At 45.0% G+C, this 26,439-nt stretch overlaps 1 protein-coding gene across 3 annotated transcripts in view; it reads left to right on the top strand.

Annotated features, from left to right (window-relative positions):
• The first annotated feature begins 20,680 nt into the window (after positions 1-20,680).
• PEMT (phosphatidylethanolamine N-methyltransferase) overlaps positions 20,681-26,439 on the top strand; it is a 48,436-nt gene continuing 42,677 nt past the window's right edge. The window contains exons 1-2 of one of the 3 annotated variants that reach the window (XM_089540281.1): positions 20,681-20,836; positions 25,003-25,110. In XM_089540281.1, coding sequence (XP_089396407.1) covers positions 20,774-20,836; positions 25,003-25,110 — 171 coding nt within the window. In that variant the 5' untranslated portion in view covers positions 20,681-20,773. Of the gene's footprint in view, positions 20,837-21,932; positions 22,030-22,093; positions 22,169-25,002; positions 25,111-26,439 lie in introns of those variants that run through there. The other 2 variants (XM_089540282.1, XM_089540283.1) reach the window with 2 other exon arrangements.

The following is a 26,439-nucleotide window of genomic DNA, read 5'->3' as shown; positions in this document are numbered from 1 at the left end:
CCGAAGAAGGCAAGCATTGGCTGGGAAACAGCTGGCTGCAGAGTTGGGCTCTTCTGGGGCCCTGCTCCAGAAGAGCTTCTTCCTGAGGTTTCACCACGTTAAAATAATCTAAACCATCTCAAAGTACCTCCTAAAATCGCAAAACATGACACTTTAAAAACAAACACTTAAGCAAGTTAGCATGAAGTAGCTCTGAAATTTACAAACAGCAGAGTGGCAATATACTCTTAGGGTTTTGGTGGGTCTTTTGGGCTATGAGGCCGTGTTCGAGAAGAGTTTTGCCAGCATCTGTGGCTGGCATCTTCGGAGAACACTGGCATGGAAGGGAGTGGGGTCAACCATAGATACTCAACCTCATGTATAAGCCAAGGGCACGTTTTGGGGCTGAAATTATGGCTATATATATACTGTGTGACCCTGGGTTGGGAAGAGTGGTTTCCATGTTAATCTGTGTATTGCTCTGTCCATGGAAATACACAAAACACAACAGAACAGAGCAGAATTACCTTGAGGCTCTGTGTATAAGAGGTATACAAGACATAAATGGATTTTGTGTTTCGATTTGGGTCCTCTCTCCAAGAAATCTCATTCAATAGATGCAACTGTTCCAAAATCCAAAGTCCCTCTGGTCTCCAGCGTTTCGGATAAGGGAGACACATGCTATAAATTGGATTTTGACCAGGATGGAAGTCCTGGCACCCCTACCCCACCGCAGACGTTTCTGGACACTAGCTCCCATTGTCCCCTAGTGTTGTTGGTTAAGGGGCTGCTGGGAGTTGTAGTCCAACAGCATCTGGACGGTTGCACCCCAACCTTTACTTTGTGGCTGCTAACCGGTTTTCGTTCTGCAAACAGATTCTCCCCGGATGCTGCGAATGTTTTGCTGTGTCTTCCGTTTCTGGCAAAGAGAGATCAGCAGGTAGTTCTTTCTGCCAGCCGCCATCTGTTCATTTGCCGTTTTATTTGTGTTTCTTATTTTATTCCTCTGACTGCAGAAAACAGGGCACAGCTGTTCAGGCCTCGCAAAGGAAGGCAGGCACTAAACCTCTCCTGTTGAAACGTAAAGGGTATATATCTGCCAGATTGCTGTTGCAATCATTGGAAACCGCTTTTAACTGCCTTTGCTCCATCCGTTTGGCATCCTGGCATTTGCAGCTTGGTGAGACTATTCTAAATTGCAGTCTATGGTTGCATCTGCATTGCAGAAATAATCCAGTTTGGCACCACTTTAACCGCCATGGCTGCATCCTACAAAATGGCTGTTTTCCGTGCAAAACCACCACATACGAATTTTGCGGAGGAGAAGCCCCAAATTGCGAACAGGCTTTGCAGATGCATTTCTTGCAAAGAGAAGAAAACGGCTCAAACGACTCTGAGAAGAAAATGAAGGAAGAGTTAGATCCCTACAAACATCTTTTGGTTTCCTTTGCTCTTGCCATTTTTCCTTCTTCTTTCCTTCCTTTCTTTAATGCAGTTAATGTTGTAATTCAGGTCACAGGCTCAATTGTGGATCGGAAAGCTTAAAACTGCTTCCTCTTGGCATTTTTTAAAGGTCAAGCAGTATATTTAGTGGCTGAAACGGAGAGGTCCCTGATTCACGGAGCCCAAGGTCCCAGGGATCACGAGTGATTTACAGTTCTCCTTCCTGACCTCGATTTTGGCAACTTTGGCCACTTCTGTGGGAATCTGACAAAGAGCCAAATTCCATGGAAGTTGCAAAGTCTACTAGTATAAAGAGATCAGGAGGGGAGGCTTGATAGAGGTCCAATCCACACTGCAGCAATAATCCACTTTGACACCTGTTTCTTTTGTTTTTAGGGCCAGGAACATGCCAAGGAGCTTTGGAAACAACCTTGCGGGGCCAAACCTTGCTTCTCCTGCCGTCTGTAACCAAACCAGGTGAGAATTTTCTTCCATTGGTTTGCAGTCAGGGTTTACCAACCTTTATAACTATCTTTGCTGCAAGCGAGGAGATGCTGCAGGAGTTTGCTTTTGCCTGAGCCTTCTGGGCAGGGCAAGATCTCACCCTTCTGCTTTCCGATCCACTTGCTGAGTTAATTTGAGAGCAAGCTACCTTTGCATTTGCAGCGATGGAAGTAAGCTGAGGACAAACAAGGAAAGGGGGAGGAGGAGAGAGAAACCGGGATGTTTTAAAAGCAGCTGGAAAAGTGGGGTTGCAGAGGGTTATTTAGGACTCCCCTTGCAAAGTGGGACAGTTGACGGGTTTGCAAACACCCATGAAATTGCATGGGTCCTTGCAGGAAAAGCGGATGACACTTGTGAATGCCGCCTTTTCTCATCCCTGAGCCTAATATTTGCATTTGTGATGCTCATGCGCTCGTTTTATCCGGCAGGCAAACAGCTGCAGCCGCAACAACAACAACCATCCACTGAGTCGGGCTGCAATAAGCCCCAGCCGTGTCACCATAGTAACCGAAAATCGGAAGCATTTCAAGGATACGGCGGGCGGCGCGGGGAAGGAGATAAAATGTTTTCCATCCATCGCTGTCGGGAAAGTCACGGCCGATAAGCCAGGCGAGGCACCGCAGGGGCAGCTGGCGTTGTTCTGTGGCAATGGGCATCAAGGCAGCTCACATTGGTCTCTTTCTTTTCCTAGCCCTGCATCTTGGCAAAGGTTTGCAAAACCGGAGGTGGATGCAACCAGCAGCGCCAAAAAGCACAGTCGCCTCCCATGTACCTGGTGCCCAGAATCTCATATTCACAACTGTGCAGATCATGGCGATGTTGGTGTGTGCCATTTGCCTTATGGAGACCCTAAGGCGACCCTGTGATGGGGTTTTCTTGGCAAGCTTCTTCAGAGGAGGCTTGCCATTGCCATCCTTGCCCAATTTTAAATCGAGGCCCAAGGCCTCTCAGTAGGTTTCCATGGCCGAACTGGGAATTGAAAGGGTAGAGAAATGCAAACAATGACCGGATTCCCACTAGCTTTTAAACCGGATCACAAATCGGTTTGAACCGTTTCAAATGACCTTGGTTCCCACTTGAACTGAATCCCCGAAGTGATTCAGAGATGGGGGCCATGCACTAGACCCATTTAACTCATGTCTTTTTTAACAAATCGGTTTCGCACAAGTGCAAACCAGACACGGATTGGAATCGATTTAAATTTGCCCTTTGAATTTGCAGGCTTTGCCACCGAAACACTAGTATGGGGTCCTAACCGATAAAGGGATCGCTCTTTTATATATGACAACGGCAGCATGAATGGGATTTTTATCCAAATGTTGGAAATCGAATGTAATCCCTTCTACAGAAGATTGGAAACTTAAGAGTATATGGTTTTTTGATTATGGATAGACTGAGAATAAGGGAGAACAACTTAAGAGTTTGAGAACAAATGGGAGAAGGTTGAGAAACTGTGGTATTAAGATAGGATACAGATATAAGTAGAATTATATAAAGAGACGGAATAGTTAAGGATGTAATGTGGAAAGGAAAGTTGTTATTAGACGCATATACTGACGATGCTGAAAAGGAAACATGATGCGGTTAGGTTTGTAATCCATATATCATTATAAATATATAGGCTCACTTTGTTTGTTTGTTTGTTTGTTTCTCCTATTGTTTCCTTTGTTCTCCTCCTTCGTCTGCTTTTTCATTCTTTTTTCCCCCTTCTTTTATTTTGTACTTTTGAATGTATGAAAATTCAATAAAAATTAAAAGAAAGAAAGAAAGAAAGAAAGAAAGAAATCACAGGGTACAGTATCATGGAGCCTTAGCAGCAGCAGGTGGCAGTGTAGGCAAGGGTTTGGAGAGGCGCAAAAGGGATCAATACTATTGATTGATCTTCAAGGCACTTTGCGGAGTTGGGGGGCTTTGATAGGAAAGAAAGGCTCTCAGGTGGATAAGGCAGGCAATGTTTCAACTGGAGCAAACCGTCCCATAAAACTACAGTTCCCAGGATTCCATAGCATTGAGCCATTCCAACGCCATGATTCTGTGAGTTAAAACAGTGCCAAACTGGATTATTTCTGCAAGGCAAAGGTAGCCCAAATGAAGGATATGAACAGAATGACCATATGGGCAAAAGTCTTGCACTCCTTTCCCAACTCTTCTTTCCAAATATGACCCAAAGTCCTCAAATGCAGATACGGTGGAAGACCTACAAACGCCTAGAGAAGTGTTGCCTCTAGTAATCTCTAGGTCTTTCGGCACAACTCTATAGACAACTTCTGGCAGAGTTGCGCTGGAGGACCCAGAAATGGCTAGAAAGAACATATTAATCAAATCTGAAAAAGTCAAAGCTGCAAATGCACTTTATATCTGTCCGAAATAATGTCAGCCAATGTTCTCATCCTTTTGAAGCCAGTGTGCCTTGATGGCAGATGGTTGCGTGGAAGAGGGAGGTCAAGATGCCCGTGTCAGACGCTCTGCCTTTTCGCAGAAACTAGCGAAGGATTCCATAGAAGAGGGAAGCAGGAATGCAATGAAAAGGAAGCCCTCTCTCATCTCATTTGCAGTATATCCCCTCTTCGTGGACATCTTGACCTGTTTGGGCCTGTTGTGCGCTCACGGCCAGCTGTACTGCTGCGCTCACAGGAATGTGCGCTGGCCTTGTGGAAGGAAGGAGGCAAAGGAGCCAAAGCGCACCACGCTTTGAGTGGGCCCAGGCACACAGCTGGCTCCATCCCTTCCAAACAAAGCCTTGGAACAAGGAGTGCAATGCAACTCTGGAAATGTCATCCAGTCCTCCTTTGGCTGCCAGAACAGCCTGGTCATTACTTCTATTAGGTTGGAGGACTGCGGCGCTGCTGCTTCGACCTCTCCAAATAGCTCCAACCTCGAGAGAGGAGGGAGAAGGAGGAAGGAGAAGCAGAAAGAGGTCATTAGAAATGTTCCCAAGGAGGAGGTTAGATGCTTTGCTCCAAGACAAAATGGATCCCCTGGATGCCATTTTGTCAAGCTTCATCCCGAGGACTTTTGGAGACAAGCCATTTCAGTGCATTTGGGGGGGCTGAAAAGGGAGAAGAGCACATTACGGGCGATGCATAGGATGCACCCGCCACATTTCAGAGTTAGGAAATCTGTAGTGTTTGTGCAAAACCGACAGTTGTACATGCCCAACCGCACTCACGTGTTGCCATTTCTTGCACATCAAAGCACATGGCGGCATTGTTTGTTAAGAGCTGCATTCCCACTTACAAATCCCTTTATGGGGAGGAAAGGTCCCCGTTGTTGATGTTTCCTTTGGGTTCTCCGAAATGTTCCTTCTGAGAAGGAAGTCCATGTGGTGCCAGCTCCCTCCGCTTTCAATAGCTCACCTTGTTAGTGTTTCTCTCCAAATCGTCCCTCCATCACGAGACAGATTACTATCTGTGGCTGGTGACTGGCATCACCCAGTTTCTGAGTGTCTGCAATGTGCCCTCAGGCGCTGTGGGGACAAAGGACATCTCTAAACAGGGTGCTATTTAGGGTTGTCACATCTCACAGCTTTGTGTTTAATATCAGGCCCAGGTCTCTTTTCTCCAGACCTCACAATACAAGGGAGGAATCTCAAGGTGAGAGCACTGCTTGGAAGGGTATACATGGTTGGAATCGTCTATCATCATCTATGTTACATAAATTGACATATATTTAGCTGTGCTGAGCCAATATGTTTAGTGGTTTGAGTGTTGGACAACAACTCTGGAGGCCAGGGTTCGATTCACGGCTCGGCTATGAAACTTGCAAAGAAAACCCCATGATGGGGGCTGCCACCCTTTTATTCTGACATTCCATTGAATGGGACTTGAGCCTCCATGGATTTTGGGGCCCATGGAGGGAGAGTCCTGGAACCAAAGGCCAGCAGACACCAAGGACTTCTTCGAAATGGTTGGACTGCAACTCCCAGCAGTCTGGGAAGGGATGATGGGGACTGCAGTCTCATAGGGCCAGAGGGCCCCCTTGGACTCCTCCATTGCACTTAATATGATTAGAGCATCCATAGGTTTTGGGATCCATGAAGGGCCTGTTCTAATTGCTTGGACTGCAACGCCCAGCAGCCTGAGCCAGCAATAGCTAGCCAGGGATGCTGGGGACTACAGTCTTATCAACCCTTTGACTCCTCCCATGCATTGAATGGGACTTGAGCATCGTGGGTTTACCCTTGAATGTCTTCTGAGTAATAATAATAATAATAATAATAATAATAATAATAATAATAATAATAATAATAATAAATGATACATTTTTAAATGATAACAAAAGGGAGGGGGGTCTGAACCATTGGAAATGCCAAACATTGCTGGGCTGAAGAGTTTTGTTTAGAGAAGGGAGGCTCAGGTACCTTTTACCTGGGAAAAGAAGAGAGGAAGAAGGCATCCAGGTGCATTAGATGCAATCATCATCATCATCACCAACACATGAGTCTCCATAGACTTTGGTTTGATCAAGTTCTGGCTCACAAAGAACATTCCTAATACAAGGCCGCCATCTGCTGGCGACTCTAGAGCACTGCAGCCTCTGGAGATCGACCTAAGGAGAGAGAGAGAGGCTCAGAGGTCGAGCAAGAGATCGACCCAGAGAGAGAGCCCTAGAGAGCCCTGGAGAGGGATCGACCCAGAGACCGCCCCCTCCCCTTCGAGGGCTCCCCCGAAAGGCCCATTCTGCAGTAAAACCTATTAACATTGCAATTAAAATTAATAATATATATTAATTAAAGGCGCCCTCCTCCCAAAGTTACAATGAAGAATTAAGCATCGGTGCCAATGCTGCTGGACAGCCTTACAGCTGGACAGAGGAGGAGGAGGAAGGGAAGGGGCCTTGGAGCTTCTCAGCTCCCTCCATTTGCAAAGCTGCCATTCAGAAGCACCGCCATGAAAAGCCAGAGGGAAGGAACTTGGGGAGGGGGCGCCTTTAATTAATATATATCTATTAATTTTAATTGCAATGTTAATAGAGTTTGCTGCAGAATGGGCCTTTCAGGGGAGCCCTCGAAGGGGAGGGGGCGGTCTCTGGGTCTCTCCCTCTCTAGGGCTCTCTCTCTCTGGGTCGATCTCTTGCTCGACCTCTGAGCCTCTCTCTCTCCTTAGGTCGATCTCTAGAGGCTGCAGTACTCTAGAGTCGCCACCAGATGGCGACCTTGTATTAGGAATGTTCTTTGTGAGCCAGAACTTGATCAAACCAAAGTCTATGGAGACTCATGTGTTGGTGATGATGATGATGATTGCATCTAATGCACCTGGATGCCTTCTTCCTCTCTTCTTTTCCCAGGTAAAAGGTACCTGAGCCTCCCTTCTCTAAACAAAACTCTTCAGCCCAGCAATGTTTGGCATTTCCAATGGTTCAGACCCCCCTCCCTTTTGTTATCATTTAAAAATGTATCATTTATTATTATTATTCAGAAAACATTCAAGGGTAGCTGTGGATCCCAAAACCCACGATGCTCAAGTCCCATTCAATGCATGGGAGGAGTCAAAGGGTTGATAAGACTGTAGTCCCCAGCATCCCTGGCTAGCTATTGCTGGTTCAGGCTGCTGGGCGTTGCAGTCCAACCAATTAGAACAGGCCCTTCATGTATCCCAAAACCTAAGTGCAATGGAGGAGTCAAAGGGAACCCTCTGGCCCTCTAAGACTGCAGTCCCCATCATCCCTTCCCAGGCTGCTGGGAGTTGAAGTCCAACCCATTAGAACAGGCCCTTCATGGATCCCAAAACCTATGGATGCTCTAGTCTCATTAAGTGCAATGGAGGAGTCCAAGGGAACCCTCTGTCCCTCTGAGACTGCAGTCCCCATCATCCTTTCACAGGCTGCTGGGAGTTGCAGTCCAACCAATTAGAACAGGCCCTTCATAGATCCCCTCTTCGTGGACATCTTGACCTGTTTGGGCCTGTTGTGCGCTCACGGCCAGCTGTACTGCTGCGCTCACAGGAATGTGCGCTGACCTTGTGGAAGGAAGGAGGCAAAGGAGCCAAAGCGCACCACGCTTTGAGTGGGCCCAGGCACACAGCTGGCTCCATCCCTTCCAAACAAAGCCTTGGAACAAGGAGTGCAATGCAACTCTGGAAATGTCATCCAGTCCTCCTTTGGCTGCCAGAACAGCCTGGTCATTACTTCTATTAGGTTGGAGGACTGCGGCGCTGCTGCTTCGACCTCTCCAAATAGCTCCAACCTCGAGAGAGGAGGGAGAAGGAGGAAGGAGAAGCAGAGAGAGGTCATTAGAAATGTTCCCAAGGAGGAGGTTAGATGCTTTGCTCCAAGACAAAATGGATCCCCTGGATGCCATTTTGTCAAGCTTCATCCCAAGGACTTTTGGAGACAAGCCATTTCAGTGCATTTGGGGGGGCTGAAAAGGGAGAAGAGCACATTACGGGCGATGCATAGGATGCGCCCGCCGCATTTCAGGGTTAGGAAATCTGTAGTGTTTGTGCAAAACCGACAGTTGTACATGCCCAACCGCACTCACGTGTTGCCATTTCTTGCACATCAAAGCACATGGCGGCATTGTTTGTTAAGAGCTGCATTCCCACTTACAAATTCCTTTATGGGGAGGAAAGGTCTCCGTTGTTGATGTTTCCTTTGGGTTCTCCGAAATGTTCCTTCCGAGAAGGAAGTCCATGTGGTGCCAGCTCCCTCAGCTTTCAATAGCTCACCTTGTTAGTGTTTCTCTCCAAATCGTCCCTCCAGTGTGAGACAGATTAATATCTATGGCTGGTGACTGGCATCACCCAGATGCCTTCACAGAACTGGGTTTCTGAGTGTCTGCAATGTGCCCTCCGGCGCTGCTGGAGACGATCGACTAGTGCTCTCCTTCCTATCCCTTTATATGTAGATGCAGTTTGACACCACTTTAACTGCCATGGCACAGTGTTAAGGAATTTAGGGATTTGGAGTTTTGTGAGATGCTTATCCTTCACTGTCAGAGAGCAACAAAAAATCCCAGGATCCCTTGACAAGTCTGTTCCCCGTTCCTTGACTTTCCCCAGCATGGTCATTGTTGCACTTAGAATTTGCTTCAGTGCCAAACGCAGAGGAGGGTTTTTGGCCAGATGTCCTTTTTAAATCAAATAAACAGCCAGTGAAGCGACCGCTGTTCTCTGCTCATGGATCCCCTCATTCTTCTTGCCCCGAAGCCATGGCTCTCTGTGAAGTTGCCTGCTGACTCTCTTTCCGTTTTGTCTTTTGCGAAGGCCTTCTGGAGAAGGTTATTGGGGGAAGAAAAACACCTTCTCATGTTTCAGCCTAGGAATGCTCTTCCCATGTGTTCCTATTTCACCCTGGCATGAACTGATCAATATCATCCTCAAAGGAAATAATAAACACCCCGGGTTCTTCTTTTCTCACGCACCTGAGCCATGTGTCCTGCGAGGGATGCTTCTCCACATGACCAAACACTTGGGACGCAACAGCAGTCACATTCCCTCTTTCTCAACACAACCCGATTTACTGAACCGTCACCAAAAAAAGCCAATGCAGTTTGCTTGTTTACTTATTTATTGCAGTGGCTGAAAAATAACAACAACCTCAGTGCAATTCTGGACCACATCAACATGTGCGTTGTGTCCCGACTGAGGGATGTATTAGTGCCTCTCACTTTGGTCAGACCTCGCCTGGGATCCAGTGTCCAGTTCTGGGCACCACAATTCAAGAGGGGTGTTGACAAGCTGGACACTTGTCCAGAGAAGGGTGACCAAGATGGTCAAAGGTCTGGAAACCAAGCCTTCGGAGGAACAACTGGAGAGCTGGGGTTGTTCAGCTTGGAGAGGAGAAGACTCTTGGAGAGGAAAGGTGAAGTGATAGCTGCCTTGAGATATCTGAAGGGAAGGCTTGTACAAGATGGAGCGAGCTTGTTTTCTGCTGCTCCAGAGACTAAAACACAAGGCAGTGGACTCAAATGACAAAAAAGAGGTCAATCTAATAGATTCAATGGTTTTAAGTCTGGATTAGCAATAGGATGCTCATGTGCAATGGTGATGCTTATGGAGCTTGCGCTTCCGCAAGCATGAAGCCGGGGTGCACAATGGCCAAAGATATGTCAGGGAACTCTCATATGTCTTTGTCACCGACAGGCTTCCACCTCCCACACCGAGTCCCTGCCAACATGGCAGAGCTGGATGTTCATAACTTGTGTGTCAGCATGACCCACAAGTCCATTGCCATTTGTCAGTGAGAAGGAGAGGCTGAGAGGGATGATGTGTGCAGTAGGAAGTTATGAGCTGGAGCATCATGCCACCTCCTTCTCCTTCATCATCATCTTCCATCATGCTTTAATGTAGAATATTCTTCAGTCGAACGGGGGTTGCCAATATAATGTTAGCAAGGGACTGGAGCACTGAAACTGTTTGCAGGACGATGGCTGATGAAGCTCTGAGGCATCATGGAGATGACTAAACCGGCACAATGCATTCCTATTTGCCAAGAGAACATCCTGATCCAATTGTTACAAGAGTTTGGCGACCTATCTGCCCTTTTATATTTTTGGTTCTCAGTTGGTTGGCTTTTTGGTGGAACAACACAGGGCCAGATTTGTTTTTGAAAACACCCACATGGTTGTTTTTGACAACCATAGAATCATAGAATCATGATTAAACCGTATTAAAGATGTCTATCATTTCTGTTTCTTTCTGAATATTGAAATAATAACAATCATAATCCCTGGGATTATAGATTGTACAGTTTTCCTGCCAGCTAGCTAGCTTCCTTCCTATTCCAAATGTAGATTTCCATGCTTGTGTGTGTGTCTTGTGTGCCTTCAAGTTGTTTCCAACTTATGGCAACCCTCAGGCCAACGTATCACAGGGTTTTCTTGGCAAGCTTCTTCAGAGGGGGTTGCCATTGCCATCACTCTGAGGCTGAGAGTGTGTGCTTGCTAGCGAGATTTTCCTCTTCAAAATACACATTCCCCTGCTATTTGGCTACCTATATGCTCCAACTGTTCCAAACTGGCATGGTCAAACCCAATCAATCCTCTGCCATCCCACTTTTTTTGGTTGCTATTAAAATGCCCTGGCTTCTCTCTCTTCCTCCCACTTTCCCTCTTTTGCCCCCAGCTTATTTCAGTTGCTGCAAAGCAGTTTTCACTCAATTGACCAAGAGGAGCAGAATCATGCCCTTCTTTATAGACACAGGAAAACAAACTCTCCTAACTTGTGTGCTCTTCCTCATTCATTCCTCATTTTTTGCCCTCTTGACTACATTCTGATGTTGCCATCTTTGGTCTCCTCTGTGAGATGTCAAAGGTGGGCATAGCTATCTTTCGTCTTTCGAATGCACATTTCTCTAGCTAGCTTTCTCTTCAAAAATGTCCATTTCCCTGTTGGCTAGCTGGCTTCCTTTCTTTTCAAAACATACCTTCCCATTCTGCAGCAAACATATAGCAAACCCCTATATATCTTCCCACAGCCTGACTGTCGAGGAAAGAGATAGATGCCACGATTTTTAAACTCTGGAGTCATTTATCCTGTTTGCTTTTGCAGATTGCTCCTCTGGCCTTGTCTTCCCAAAGACATTCCTTCATTGCTTCGGTCTGTTGGAAGCTGGAACAGCCTGTCCCTGGGCTTCATCAAGGCTAGAGCATCTTGGCAAGTTATCCTCCTTTCTGCCAATATCACTGGGCCTGGAATAACTGAAGGGTTTATTATAATTATTATGATGTTTTTTTAAGTACGGGGTCTTCTTTTCAGGCTTTGAAAAGTTACTTTGCCAGCAGCAATGCTGGCTGGTGGAAATTCAGGAAACTAATCCTCCAGAGGATCTCTGCTTGTTGGGTCTCACTGATGGATTTCCAAATGGGACAGTCCTGTTTCATGTCCGGTTGTCCCCCGTTTGCTGCTGTTTTTAAAAATGTCCCAAGAGTGCAGTCAAGATGGCAAAAGTTATTAATGAGGAAGAACAGAGAAACTAGGGACTTTATCACATGGGGACAATTGGAAGTATTAATGTGGATTATCCCGTGAAAACTGCACATTCGCAATTATGATTTTTCACATGACATTTTACTGGCGGGCAAAATCCTTGTCTGAAGGGAGGCAATTTTGCTCCCCCTCCATAACTATGGCCTGTTACAGACAGCCAAAATAAAGCTGCTTCGAGTCACAGTGGAGGTATGGTGTTTCAATGATGCATGCGTCTTAAGAGTCCAGAAGTCGCACCAAAGCCATGCTCCACTGGAGCGTAGCTTTGGTGCGACTTCTGAACTCTTAGGACGCATGCATCATTGAAATACCATTACCTCCACTGTGCCTCGAAGCAGCTTTATTTTGGCTGTCTGTAGCACGCCAATATATCTAGGATTTCTAGGAACGCATAGAAATGTTCCTTGCCCTGACTCACTTGCCTAGAATGGAGAAGAACATCCTTTGGATGTCAAAACGGACAAGGACCGAAGGAGAAGCCGCCTCCGCAGATGGAGTACTCTGGGCCAAGAGTAATGACTCTGCTCCTTTTCGAGGGGAGGAGAGAGCCGCCAGGGACGCATTTGCCAAAGCAATCTCCCTCTGCACACAAGTTGAATGAGCGGAGGTCAGCCTGACAGAATAAAAATGCTCCAGCTTGCCATATCTGTGCATTTGTCAAGAGCTCTCCAGCAACCCTGCCTTAAGAGCGGAAGAGACGGGGGTTGTAGTGGAAATCAGGGATGTAGGTACAACGCGGTGTAGTGGTTGGAGTGTTGGACTATAAAATAAACACTATTCTTTTTACATGAGTGACAACCTCTCTACGCATCTCCAGGTCTTCCAAAGCAACTTTATGGTCAGCATTTGCCAGATTCATGCTGGAGGACCTACAGATGCCTAGAGAAGTGGTTTCCCTAGGAACGTCTACGTTCTCCAGCATAACTCTATGGTCAACTTCTGGCAGAGTTGTGCAGGAGGACCTAGAGATTCCTAGAGAGGACATATGCATCCAAAACGCAAATAATCAAACCTGTAAAAGTCAAAGCTGCAAAGGTGGAGGGCCAAGTGTAATTCAAATAACCCCAGAGACCTCTCCTTTTTCCTCCCATGGAGCGTCGCCCCATTCATGCTTTCTTTTCTGCTGATCTCCAGGATTTTAAAGGGTTGAGGTTGAATGCCACTGACCATTTCTGCCCCCCAAAAGCATACATTTGGGGAGCAATAGTGTCACCCCACCATAGGGCATCGCCTGGCGCAGCTTTGACTTTTACAGGTTTGATTATTTGTGGTTTGGATTCATATGTCCTCTCTAGGTATCTCTAGGTCCTCCTGCGCAACTATGCCAGAAGTTGACCATAGAGTTATGCTGGAGAATGTAGATGCCTCTATACCAATGGCATCACTCTGATGCCCACTTTCCTATCTTCATCCTGGCATGGCCACCTGCCCAGAAACCCTGCGCAGTGCCAGACAAGGGAAAAGGTATGTAACAACCGACATTGTAACAACCTTTGTGAGACTGACTCACATTATCCCCAAATCTCACCATGAATAGAAAAAGTCATAATCCATCAATTCTTCCTCCTCTTTGTGGATCATTCTTGCATGCCGGATCCTCGGGTCTATTAATACTTTCTCTTTGCGAACGGAAAGGTGACCTTAATCAAGATGGCTGTTATTTCTGACTGTCAGGTGTGTCTCACCAGTTACCTGTCGAGATGAAAGTAAGTGTTGGCTCAAATCAGGTGGGGATGACTTTCTCCTCTTGCTACCTGAGGTGCGAAAGCAACTTCCTTTTGAATATGAGGATATGGCGTTATTCACCCTCGCCGAAAGCCAATTTTTGCAAACACAGCGTGTTGTAGCACAGAGAAACCTCACAACCCAGCATGCGCCATTAAATGCCACTAACCAGGTGTTATGGGGGAAACGTTGCAACAACTCCACTGGCTGCCAGTTTGGAGCCAGTCTGGTGTAATGGTTTGAGCATTGGACTCTGGAGACCAGGGTTCAAGTCTCGATTTGTTCCGAGGACATTTGCCATTGAGGCTGAGAGAGTGTGACTGCACATAACCGTACATAACTCCATGGGCACACGTCTTCAAGATATGGCAGGATTCTGTAGTGTGACCGCAACATGACAACCCAGACGCACACTTGGAAAGTGGGCTCTACATTGTTTTATATTGGGAAGAATAGAAGTAAGATTTGTATCAAATAATAACTGCATATATTAACAGTCTGACTTGATATCTAGATGTTTGGATGATTGACAAAGTTTTTTTCAGTGGATGATGTTACTACTACTACTAATAATAATAATAATTTGGCATGGGGCAGGTGGCAGATCTTTACAAGTTTGTTACAAGCAAGATGTGTGAACTATCTGTGTATTATCTTCTGCGCATACTCTGGTTATTGTGCAAAGAAGCCCAGCGGCTGGCCTTCCTGCTTTGTGGGAAATGAGTTATTTTTCTCCGAAGGTTTATTTTGGAAGCCATAGTTCACCGTCTTAATGTTTCTTCTGCTTTTACAAGCTTTCAATCAACAACTGTACAAATGCAAGAAGAAATCCAGAGCAAACAAATAGGGGAACATGACAGCAAAGGCTCCGCAGTCCAAATATTTATGGGGGAAGGATGAGGTGACGGCCTTGGCATACCTTGGCTCTTCTATAACAAACAATGATTTTGTCTTTTCTTTTCTTCTCTTTTTTGTTTTGTCGGAGGGGATTACTTTTCCAAGTTTATTTTACCCACTTTCTTTGGAAAGGAGAGTTCTGACATGAACAATTTTTTGAACATGTAGCTTTATTAGCATTCTCTTCTCCAGTACAAACCAGTGGCTTCCACTTTAGAGAAATAGTAGATCCACTTTTGGATTTTCATCTGAGTTTTAAGAGGTTTTAATCACTTTAATGCTGAAGTTATTTAATACTGAATCGTGAAGTTATGTGGTATCCAATGATAACTCTTTGCACAAATTTGGAATCATCCATGCCATGGTTTTTCCCATTAAGAATGATGGTTAACCCACGTTAACCCACGTTGCGGATCGGAATCGATTTAAATTTGCCAGAGTCTCGTTCCCTTGCACATCTGTGTACCCTTGCCATGGATGATCTCTCCATTTTAGCTTTCTCCTGCTAAAGAAATAAAACAAAGAGAGGGGAAAGAAAATAAACATTCCTCTCCAGTGTGCAGTTCCTTCCAGCCCAATTTTCATGGTCCATGGAGAGCGCATCCATGTGCCTTTTCCTCCCAGCCCCTCTGAGCCCTCAAAGCATTCCTCTGCCCTGATGGAAAACAAAAAAGTGATGGTGAGCTCGAGAAATCCATCACAGTCACAGCAATCCAGCACAAAAGCTGGCTGTGTTTCGAATCCAAAGCTGAAAAGTCAGCCGCCGCAGCCACACATGACTTTCTGGGTTTCCAGTGGATGGATGCTAGCGACTACAATGGTCCGAGTGTGCGCATGAAAGAGGTGTGAGATGCCATAGAGGGTGTCCTCTGTAAGGCGAACTCATGGACTGTGTCAGCTGACACTCTGGAACAGCAAAGTGTGTAGTAAACAAAACATGGGGCAGATTGCTATGGAGATGGAGATCTTGCTTTCCTCCTTCTCTGCTATGCCATCGGATTCAATGGGACTTGAGTATCCACAAGGGATCCTGGAAGCAAACCTCAGCGAATAACAAGGACCCGCTGTAATCCGGTTTGACACCACTTTAACTGCCATGGCTCAGTGCTAGGAAATGGTAGTTTGTTGTTGCTCCAGAGCAGAGCACAACAACAAATCCAGAGCAATGCGACAACAACAAAGCATGAGCAATGGGGTTTCTGAGCATGCATAGAGAAATTTTTGTTCCCAGCTGGTCTCTGGTTGTTGTCATGTGCCTTCTAGTCGTTTCCGGCTTATGGCAACCCTAAGGTCAACCTATCATGAAGTTTTCTTGGCCAGATTTGTTCAGAGGAGGCTTGCCTTTACCTTCCTCTGAAGCTGAAAGAGTGACTTGTCCAAGGTGACCCAGTGGGTTTACGTGGCCAAGCTGGGATTTGAACCCTGGTCTCCAGAGTCATAGTCCAACGTTCAAACCACTATACCACACTGGGTGTGGTGAGTTAGTGTGGCTTTGCAGTTGTGGCTTGCCTTGTATCCTACAAGGCCTTCTGCATCCAGCTTCATGAGAGTTGCAAGTTCTGGTTTATTCTGACAAAAACAGCAAAAGTCGGCAAAAGCGGAGATGGGAGGAAGCATGAAACACTACTTTTTTGGGCAGGAATTTGCTCTTCTGATGCTTTCAGGAAGCCACTTCTCAGTATGCATTAGCCCAGTTTCAGCCCATTAGTTATGCTATTTTCACTTAGTTTTTAAACCTTTTAAATGAAATGGACTCCAATTGCCCTAGAATCTAGAACAGATGTGAATAAGTGCAGAAAAGCGAAGGCAATTAGTTGTAGATGCGAACTCGCGGAAATCTGCAGCAATTTGCACAATACGCTTACATGCAGAGTAGCCCTTAGTTTGCAGCAATGGAAATAAGCTGAGGATGAAGGAGGGAAAAGAAGTGGGAGAGAAACCGGGACATTTTGGAAGCGGTTGAAAAAGTGGAATGGCAGAGGATTAATCAGGGCTTTGCCTATAAATCAGGACACTTGGTATGAAATTGTTGGAAATGAAAAGTATTCAAGGTCCCCCGTTGTCTGTATGGATAAAAGCTGTTTTTAAAGCTTCAAAATATACTGATGAGGTCAGTTTTGGGGACAAAGCAAGGACTTTTGAAGTCGAATGCTCTTCAATCACAGCTCTCCATCCCTTTGGAATTGGTTTTGGCCTCAAAAAACCCCAGTGAAGCTGTTGGTCCTATTCAGAAAGGCTCTCCAGTCAAGAGTGGGCTTTTTCTACTCGCCAGGCAAATTAAGGACACCTTATGACAAAACGCAAGCAAGCAAGACAAAATAATAGCTCCATCCTTATATAAGGTGACATTTCCCTTTTCAACATGCAGATGCATTGAGTGGATTTAATGGAGAGCTTTTCAAGGATCACCTTGGGTGGAGGAGAGACCTCAGCAGATTTTATTTTGCTCTGCTTTTGAATAGGGTTGTCCTCACTTGCCTGTACTCCATCCTTTTGCATCTCCGGCGGATGTATCCTCATCGAATGTCGACCTAGACCTCCCTTGAAACAAGTGGCACAGATGGTCAAAGCTGGTCAAGAGACCTCAACAGGCAAGGTTTCCAGGTGTCCTAGGCGCAAAGGAGGACAAAGCCGCAAAATGTAAGACCATTGAGGATGATGTGGGACATGGCCAAATAAAAGCTTGAAATGCTCTGATAAATGGAAACCTGTGCTTCTCAGTCATGCTCAGAATGGAGGACGTTTTGGAATTCTTCCTAAAAGATGGAAGGTTGAAAGACAGAAGGTTGAAATGGATTGGAAAAGGAGAACGTCTGGTCACTCTGGTCAAGGGGACCTTAGGAGACACTTGGGGAAAGGGGAGCGGGTCCCAAACAGTGGCATCATTAATAATAATAATAATAATAATAATAATAATAATAATAATAATAATAATATCGTACCCACTTCTCCCCATGGATCAAGGTAGCGAAGGACAACAATGAACAGACAAACCACATCAGTTAAAACAGCTCTCTTGGCCAAAGGAACTGAGGCAGATGTTGACCGTAAGATTGTGCTTGAGGAGCTACAAATGCCTGGAGAACTGCTCTGTCTAGGAATCTCAAGTCCTCCAGTGAGATGTTTGGCTTAGGTTGACCATAGAGGAGACGGAGGACCTACTAGAGATTCCTAGAGAGAGCATATTGATCAAACTTGCGAATAATCAAAGCCGCAAATGTATATTCAGCTCAGGAGGAGGAAGAGGAGAGGAAGAGAGCAGAATCCTACCCTTCCCAGAAGGCTCAGGCAAAAGCAAACCGCTGCACTTTCTCCTATCTTGTCTGTTCTTTTGCCACCTTGACCACACTGTAAGGTTGCTTGGCCACACATGTTTCCAGTTTTCCATCTGCGAAATGTCGGAGGGTATGAAATAAATGAAGTTTCCCATTAAGCAAACGAGTTCTCGTTCACCTCTACTGTCACTTTGGATCACGGAAACGAAACCCGCTCATTTTGTTAACATCATGGAAAAGGAAAGCCACCACATGCTGGAAAGTGGTTGCCAAGAAGGGTTCACAAATGGCTCACAAGACATTCCTTAATATTCTGTTTGGAAATTTTATTTTATTTTATTTTATTTTGCTGATGCCCACAAGAAGCGCATGATCGGAGGGGCAGGCGGCGACCCAGAAAATAAAACCCCAGCGGTGCAAAATGTGGAAAAGCCCAATTGTTTAAAGCTTTTTTAAAAATAATAATTAATTCCAAGAGGGGAAAATAAGGATAATTAAATGGACTCGTGACGGAGGGTTATAAGACGACGCCTGGGGAGCGGAGGGACCCAAGAGCGATTTCTCTCATTACACAAAAATGTAGTCGCCTGGTGAAACTCTTTGGCCAGAGGTTCAAAGCCGAGATCCAAGGCAAGTCAAAGAATTACTCTGGGGAGGAAATAATCTATACTTTTCTAACCCTGCTAGGAGGTTCCTACTTTCACCCTCCCTATCTTCTCTTCATTACAATACTTCAAGGTAGCTAATGCTGGAAAAATATGACAGGGCGATAAGGATATAAATCCTTACCTAATTCATCCTCGCAAACAATTTTTGCAGCAAGGACCAAACGGATATTCCGCCTCTGTCTTTTACTTGTATTGAAACATCCCCAAGTGTTGCAGAAAAATTATTCTGCGTCAAAAAACACAGACTTTCCGTGTAAAAAACAAACCAGTTTCTTTTATACAGGGTTTTTCTTTCTGTAGAGAAATAATTTCTGTGTGTGTGCAAAGCCCGCCATCGGCCTCAGTTCAAGAAGCAACCGTGGATATTGGTCTTGGAATTAAAACCCAATGGATACCAAGGGCCCACTGTGTTCTTTCCATTCTTGCGCTGTTGTTGTGTGCCTTTGAAGGCATTTCCGACTTATGGCAACCCTATCATGGGCTTTTCTTGGCAAGATTTGTTCAGCGTTTGCCATTGCCTTCCCCTGAGGCTGAGATCCTGTGACTTGCCCAAAGTCACCCAGTAGGTTTACATGGCCAAGCCGGAGTCCATCCTTATAGGGCCAGGTTTTCTCAGCATATGAGGTCGAAGGCTTTCATGGCCGGCATCAATTGTTTTTTGTGGGTTTTTCGGGCTCTGTGGCCATGCTGTAGAAGAGTTTATTCCTAACGTTTCACCAGCATCTGTGGCTGGCATCTTCAGAGAATCATAGATGCTGGTGAAACATCAGGGATAAGCTCTTCTAGAAAATGGCCACAGAGCCTGAAAAACCCACAAAAAGCTATTTCTTGCAGTGCTTTATGGTTGAGCGTCGGTTGGTCTCAGCTCAGGCCATATCAGACTCTCCATCCATCACGCTGCGCCAGCTCTTGCACTCTCGATCCTAACAGCAAATAAATCAGAACAAATCCACGTCATACATTTCCTCGGTCACACCTTGACCACAGACGGCCGCATTTTGTCACTTCACCTGGGTCAACCTCTGAGGTCTATATTTCTTTCAGCTTTTTAGTTGAGTCAAGAACGGCCGGCTCCATCTGTGTGCCAGTCACCAATGTCCTCCCTCTCTCCGCATGTGTACAGTGCAAAGTCCAGGCTTTCTAGAAACCTATTGGAGTCGGTCCCTTAATCCCTTTACCGCCCAGAAGTTCCACATCCCAAGACCGAAGAACCCAGAAAGGTTAGTGGCGTCTCCGAAATCTGAATCCCTCTCACTCTTCTTCCATAGTTTCGCCATTTGACTCTATATGCTGTTTGTTAGAAAGAAAGAAAGGAAGGAAGGAAGGAAGGAAGGAAGGAAGGAAGGAGAGAGGGAGAAAATAGAAAGGACAGAGCTTAGAAGGGTTATTTTTGGTGGGAACTACAAGGTCTTTAGGATTCTGAAGGATGGAGCCGTGGCAGGTAAAATGGTATCAGACTGCATTATTTCTACACTGTAGATGCACCCAGCCTAGCATAGCGGTTTGAGTGTTGGGCTACGACTCGAGAGCAGGGTCCGATTCCCAGCTCAGCCATGGAAACCCATTGGGTGATTTTGGGCAAGTCACATTCTCTCAGCCTCAGCAAACCTCCTCTGAACAATCCTTGCCAAGAAAAGCTCACGATAGATCAGAAATGACTCGAAGGCACGCAACAGCAACAAGATGCACCCCAAGTCTTTTTTATGCCCACTCACTCCTCTTCTTCTGTTTAGGTAGGTTTTATTTTCAGCAGCTTCATTGACTGCGACCTGAAGGGACTAAAATTTGGCAATAATTCATGCACTGAATTTTATGATCAGAATGCAAATTAATATTATGCTTAGTTATACTAATTTGCATTATATACAAATTATGTGCCCAGGAATATGGCAACCCTATCCTCACCAAAAACTATAAACCCCAGCATTGTGTAGAATGGAGCCAATGCAGTTAAAATGGGGCTGAAACTGCGTTTATTTCTATAGTGTAGATACACCCTGGGGATCCCTTGCCTAAGAAAACCCTCCCAAAAATCATGGGGTTGCCTTAAACCCACGAGATTTATATTCTTATTTTTTAAAAAAGAAGAAGCTTGCTGTCTTTCTGGGAAGAGCAGCAGCCAGCCAAGCCTCTCTAAGGCTCAAAGGAAGACAACTACATCTCCCAGCATGCTTTGCAAGAGATTTTTAAGTGATGACTCACCAGGAAGCTGGAGTGAGTCTCTAGTCTCTTTGCAAATTTGCATTGCATCAGTTTAGCAAAAGGGAAAGGGGGGATATTTAAAACCCTCCCTCGCAATACATTGAAAACAAAGAGAATAAGATGCTCAGATGTGCATTTAAGGTGCATTTTGTGCATGCATCCCCGGCTGCCTCCTTTGGATTGCTGTGGAGGGCTGAATAATGTGGATTATAGCAAGGTATATATATACATACCTATATATATCTATATATCTCTGTGTGTATGTGTCAGTGTTTATTTGTAAATAACTGGTTTTGCAAGAAATGGAGGAGATTTTTTGGAAGAGAGTTGCAACTCTATAGCTTAGCAACAGAGCCTTCAAATGATTCTGGTCCTTTGTTTTGCTTTGCTAAAGATTGAAGCAAAGACATCAAAACAGAAATAATAATAATAATAATAATAATAATAATAAAAACTAGACCTCGGTGGACATTTTGTATAAATCAAGGAATACTTTCCCCAACTGACCTAAAAAGCTGAGATGTCATACTTTGCAACTGTTTCCTTTTTGACAGTTCCCCATTAATCCTTTGCCATCCCACTTTCTCCGCTGTTTTTTAAAATGGCCTGGTTTCTCTCTTCTCCTTCTACTTTCCCCCTTTTTATTTCCTCACCTTACTTCTATTGCTGCAAACTGAGTTCAAAATGCAAAATGTAGTTTGCATGGGATTAACTCAGGTCAAAAACACACCGCAGAAATAATCCGGTTTGGGACCGCTTTAACTGCCCTGGGCTCAATGCTAGGGAAACCCGGGAACTGTAGTTTTGTGGGACATTTAGCCTTCTCTGGTGCCACAGTGAACTACAATTCCCAGGATTCTCTAGCACTGAGCCAAGGCAGTTAAAGCGGTCTCAAACTGGATTATTTCTGCACTGTGTTTAGGACCTGAGCAGAGGAGAGAGATGGGACAAAGTGTTGATCTTTCCTGTAGTCTCAGGCAAAAGCAAACTGCTGCAGCATCTCCTACATTGGCTTATTGAATACATTTTTCCTTATTAATAACTTTTGCTATCTTGACCACACTCTGATGTTGCTTGGCCACATGTATTTGGGTTTTCTTCTGCGAAATATGAGAGGGCAGGAGATGCCAACAATGAGGATTTTAACTTTCTTATCACATTTTGTGGGCTCTTGCAACACTCTGTAACTTTCCTTCGCTCATCGTTTCCCTCTCTGTTCCGTCCAGTCAGCATATATCTCCGCAGGGAAATGCTACTTTCCTTAGAGTTTCTTTCTAATCCGGAAGAGAAATGCGTGTGTTTTCTTCAATGGTTTTCGTCCTGAGATATCACTGGGGCAGAGATTGGGATTTGCTGAGTTAAGTTTGTAAAACCAGTTCCGACACAAGCAGATTTTTTAACCGGAAAGAGGTGGGTTGATTTCTTTCGCTTTCGTTCTTGACAACTTCTTTTGCAGATGGTGCTTTTTATGGCATCAAAACTGGAGCGGATTTTCTCTTGATTTCTGTGGGTTTCAGGCAAAAGTTATTGATAAGGAAGAAGAGACAAGGTAGGAGATGCTGCAGGAGTTTGCTTTTGCCTGAGCCAACTGGGAAGGGTATGAGGCTGCCCTTCTTTTCTCTTCTACTGCATTTCATTTTAGTGTGTGTTTTTGCCCCAGTTTATAGCAATTGAAGTAAGTGGAGGAAGTAAGTAAGTAAGTAAGTAAGCTGACTGGGAAGGGTATGATTCTGCCTTTCCTCTCCATCTTGAGCGTCCGATATCTTTTCTATGGGTCCCTTTGTGGGAACAAAGGCCTTGTGGAAGCATCGCAAACTTTGTTGCAAACCAGTGGGATCAATGGGTCTCGTGGTGCCCAGAGATCACGCTGCTCCCTCGGCCATGCTAAGGCCAAACAACTCATGAAAGATGAAAAGGGCGAAGCCCTGTGATTGATTTCCCTTAAGTGAATGTTTGGGTAGAAACTCTTGGATCCTGGAACCGCTGCAAGAGAGTAGCCAGATTGTGTGTGGCATTTGCAATCTGCTTGACACTTTTATGAAGACCAAACTTCAAAAGAGGAAAACAAAGAGATTCCTCCTTGCTTTTCTGTAGAGCCGTTGATTCTCCCTGCTTCTTTGCAATGTTATGTTTAGACACAAAGAGAAGATGAATGTTCAATGCCTGGGGTGTCCAGATTTGTATTACAAACATATACATCTGGGAAGATATAAATAGGCATTTGGGGAAGGGGGGAAATGGAGAAGAGAAGAAAACAAGGAGCGTTAGAAAGAGAGCAAATATCCCGTGACATTATAGAAGCTTGGCCAATGATGATGCCATGTGCCAATGGGTGCCATCTTTGCAACGAAGCCAACCACTCATGGAGACGTTGCTTGTCTTTCCAAGGAGAGCTTTTGGTCTTCATAAAAGTTTATTTGTGATTTCAAATGAGGGTGCCAAGAAAGGGGACAGACGGAGGTTTATTCAAGGAGGAGGAAGAGAGGAGAGGTAAGCCAGATCCTCTGTTTAGTTTAAAATGGTCTCCTCCTATCTATCATGTTCCAGATATTTTGGCCTACAACTCTCATTCCGACTGGCTGGGACCAAAACAGCTGGCGACAGGTCTACATTTGAGAAGGAAAATGCAAAAGAAGGAGAGGAGAGCAATGAAATTGCTGTTTTCACTACTCTTAATATGAGCCGTAATGGTGCAGTGGTTGAGTATTGGACTAGGACTCCAAGAAGCCAGGGATTGAATCCTTGCTTTGCCACACATGTCCCAGGTTGTATCTGAGATACATTGGATATGTTCATCTGATATACATCTGGGCAGCATTCATGCTTGGCTGGGAGATTTTAGGAGTTGTAACCCCCCAAAAGAAACTTTTCTATGATCTTAACATATGAGGCATAAGCATGAATTAAGGAGGGAATTGGTTGAGGTTTTCGTGGCAGAGGAAGCAGAAGGTTAGAAAGATTTTCTGTCACTTGGCAAGTTTAGTAAACCTTTGGTGGAATGTTTGCGCCATACATACAATTGGTTGTTAATTCCATCACCCAGTCCTCTGAAAATGCTGATAACCTGTCATTTTAATAGCGACAAAAAGGTACTTTGGAACGCCAGCCACTCTCTCCATTGTGCGGCAAAAAGACTTATGCTACACCACTGAGTTAAGTGATGAAAGGGAAATGTACCCTTTCTACTACAAATATCCTAATTATATAAACTGAAGTTGTTTCAAACAACGAAATGTTCCACTCAACTGCAGTTCTGACTTCATGCTCCTTCCCAACTCCTACGCCGCTGTAGGGAGCTAAAGCTCTTACAAACCTGAAAAAATTAGTGGACAAAAAAAGTTATTGCTGTACTTTAATGCTTTGGAAACACTTTTAAAAATCTCTTGATACAGATCTCCTTGGTTGTCATATTGGGGGAGGTCAAGTACACAGGTAGTCGGTCTCCACGCAAGGAGCATGAAGCATAGGTGAGTTTTCCAAATTTCTCCAGTGTGAGAACAAAGCAAGTGTTTCTTGGCTTGCGCTGGGGTTTCTGTCTTCATGCAAAACCTGGGTCTTTCTCCCTTGTGAATCAGTGTGTCTGCACCCATGCAGACACATGAGAAGGATAGAAGAAATTGCTCACTGATCAGAAACACTCTCAGAAATCCAATGCTACCACTTTTCAAAATGCAATGAGCAAAGCAGGGATAGTTTTAATCTCGCGATGCAATTGGCTCTGTTCGCTCCGTTGATGCATTTTGCAGGGAAATCATTCATGCAAATGTGAAAACCCGAGAGGCCAACAGAGCAGTCTTGCCATATAACCAGAAAGGAGGCTGGAAATGCCATTTCTCATTCATACGCATGAGAATGAAATATGTAAGGATTTATACAGCAGGCCCTTAGTATTTGCTGGGGTTTATTTGTAGGACCCTGTGTGGATACCAAAATCCATGGATGCTGAAGTCCCGTTAATGTAAGATATACTCACAAACATCTGCATTCACAACAAGAAAGGGTGTCTGACACACTGAGACAGCTTGTTGAGAACATGGTCAATTGCAGCAAGTTTGGGGACACTTCTGTTAAAAACAAAAATGGTACAAAAATGTTTTATGAAGCGTTTTGCTCAAATGAAAATTTTCACAAAGAAGTCCCAGAGTGCAAAAATCACAGGAAAAATACAAGGACTGTCTCATAATCTTATCCAACAGGGAGAAAGCTTTCAAATTCTTGCATGTGAGAATGAAATCAGTGACGGTTGACTTCCAAGTTTGGAGTTTGAAGTACAGTTAGGGTAAACCATGGTTTGGAGTTGAATCTGAAACACTCTTGGGTGGAAGCTTTTGCTGCGTTAGATGAGATGCATGGGGCTATGCTAACATCTGACGTCTTTTGCAGGTTGACCTCTCCGTCATGACCCTCTTCTTCGATTATGTGGATCTGACCGACTCCAACTTTGTGACAGCTGTCCTTTGCATTGCCTTCAACCCACTTTTCTGGAATCTGGTATGTACTGTCTTCACTTGCTTTCTATTTTTTGGCCAACTCATCAACTGCTGTTTTATTTTTCGGCTTTAAATTGGTCACTGTGGGGTGGATACCCCAGTGTTCCCTAGTTCCAAGTGAGTGATTCATTTCTTAAGAATTTCATTCAGTGGGAGATGGCTCTGCTTTCTTTCTTTTGGGCTCATATCACTGGAGGTGAGGTGGGGAGTGTAGCCATAGGTAATTAAAATTAAAATGATGCCCTGATAGAGTCATACAGTGGGGACCTTGGTTTGGTTCCAGGACCCCCCATGGACACCAAAACCCGTGGATACTCAAGTCCCATTTAATGTAATAGTATATAGTATCGAAATGGGATCCCTTATATAAAATGGCTGAATCAAGGTTCAGTTTTTCAAGTTTATATCTTTCTGGGATATTTTCAAGCCATGGATGATTGAATCTGGGGTTTCAGAATCCATGGATATGGACGGCCGACTGTATTCCCCAATCTGGAATGAGATGTTTGCCATCAAAGTTTTAAGGTCCCTTGAGCAGATAGTCCACCTTCTGAAAAGCTGCAACCGGGTGCTTGATGGCTTTGAGTTTGAGTTTTTGGGCAGAAGCATTCTGTTTCTCCTCTTCTTCCTCCTCCTTGCTCTATCCATTCCTGCTCAGCATGTACTGTATATCGATTTCTTTCCCATCCCTTTGTGCGCAGAAGAAAATTGGAGGTTGCCGGTGACCGACTACCCTACTCTTTGGCAACAATGGCTGCCTTTGTCTCTTGTACAATTCCATCCAATAAATTGAGATGTTGGAAGTGGCATTGACCGAGTATTGAAGCCAGAAGGGAAGGTTGATGGCCACTGGCGTATTCTTTCCAAGCAAGCGGGCATCAATCGCTGCTCTTGACTGTCTCATCTGTCTGGTACGGAAGTGACAAAGGTTTCAGTAGGCTAACATATAACTCCCAACGCCTGGTGAGTTTGATGACAGATGGGAACAGTGCGGGCAGCTAAATTTAGCTCACCAGGGACAAAAGGCGCTCAAAAAACTGGGTCAGGAGAGGTATGATGTCTCTGCAAAGTGTGGGGTGCGTCTTGCATCATTTGGAGCCAAGCTGCGTGCATACTTTCTGTCCCGGGTTTCTTGCCCTCTGCAAGGTCTATGAATCCCAAGTGTGAATTTGGTCTTGTTATCATAGATGGGGAGAATGGGAAATCTTTGGAAAAATGAGCTTTTTGTGGATTGGGATGATGGAATGGGATGATGGACCTTTGGTCTCTTCTAGCTCTCCTTATGGGCTGCATCCACACCACAGAAATGACCCACTTTGACACCTCTTTA

The sequence above is a fragment of the Sceloporus occidentalis genome, unplaced genomic scaffold (assembly GCF_023333645.1).
Source record: "Sceloporus occidentalis isolate IW3139 unplaced genomic scaffold, rSceOcc1.0.p SCAF_10, whole genome shotgun sequence".
NCBI classification, from domain to species: domain Eukaryota; kingdom Metazoa; phylum Chordata; class Lepidosauria; order Squamata; family Phrynosomatidae; genus Sceloporus; species Sceloporus occidentalis.
Note: the sequence above shows the minus strand (reverse complement) of the source record. Positions and strands in the feature narration are given on the sequence as shown.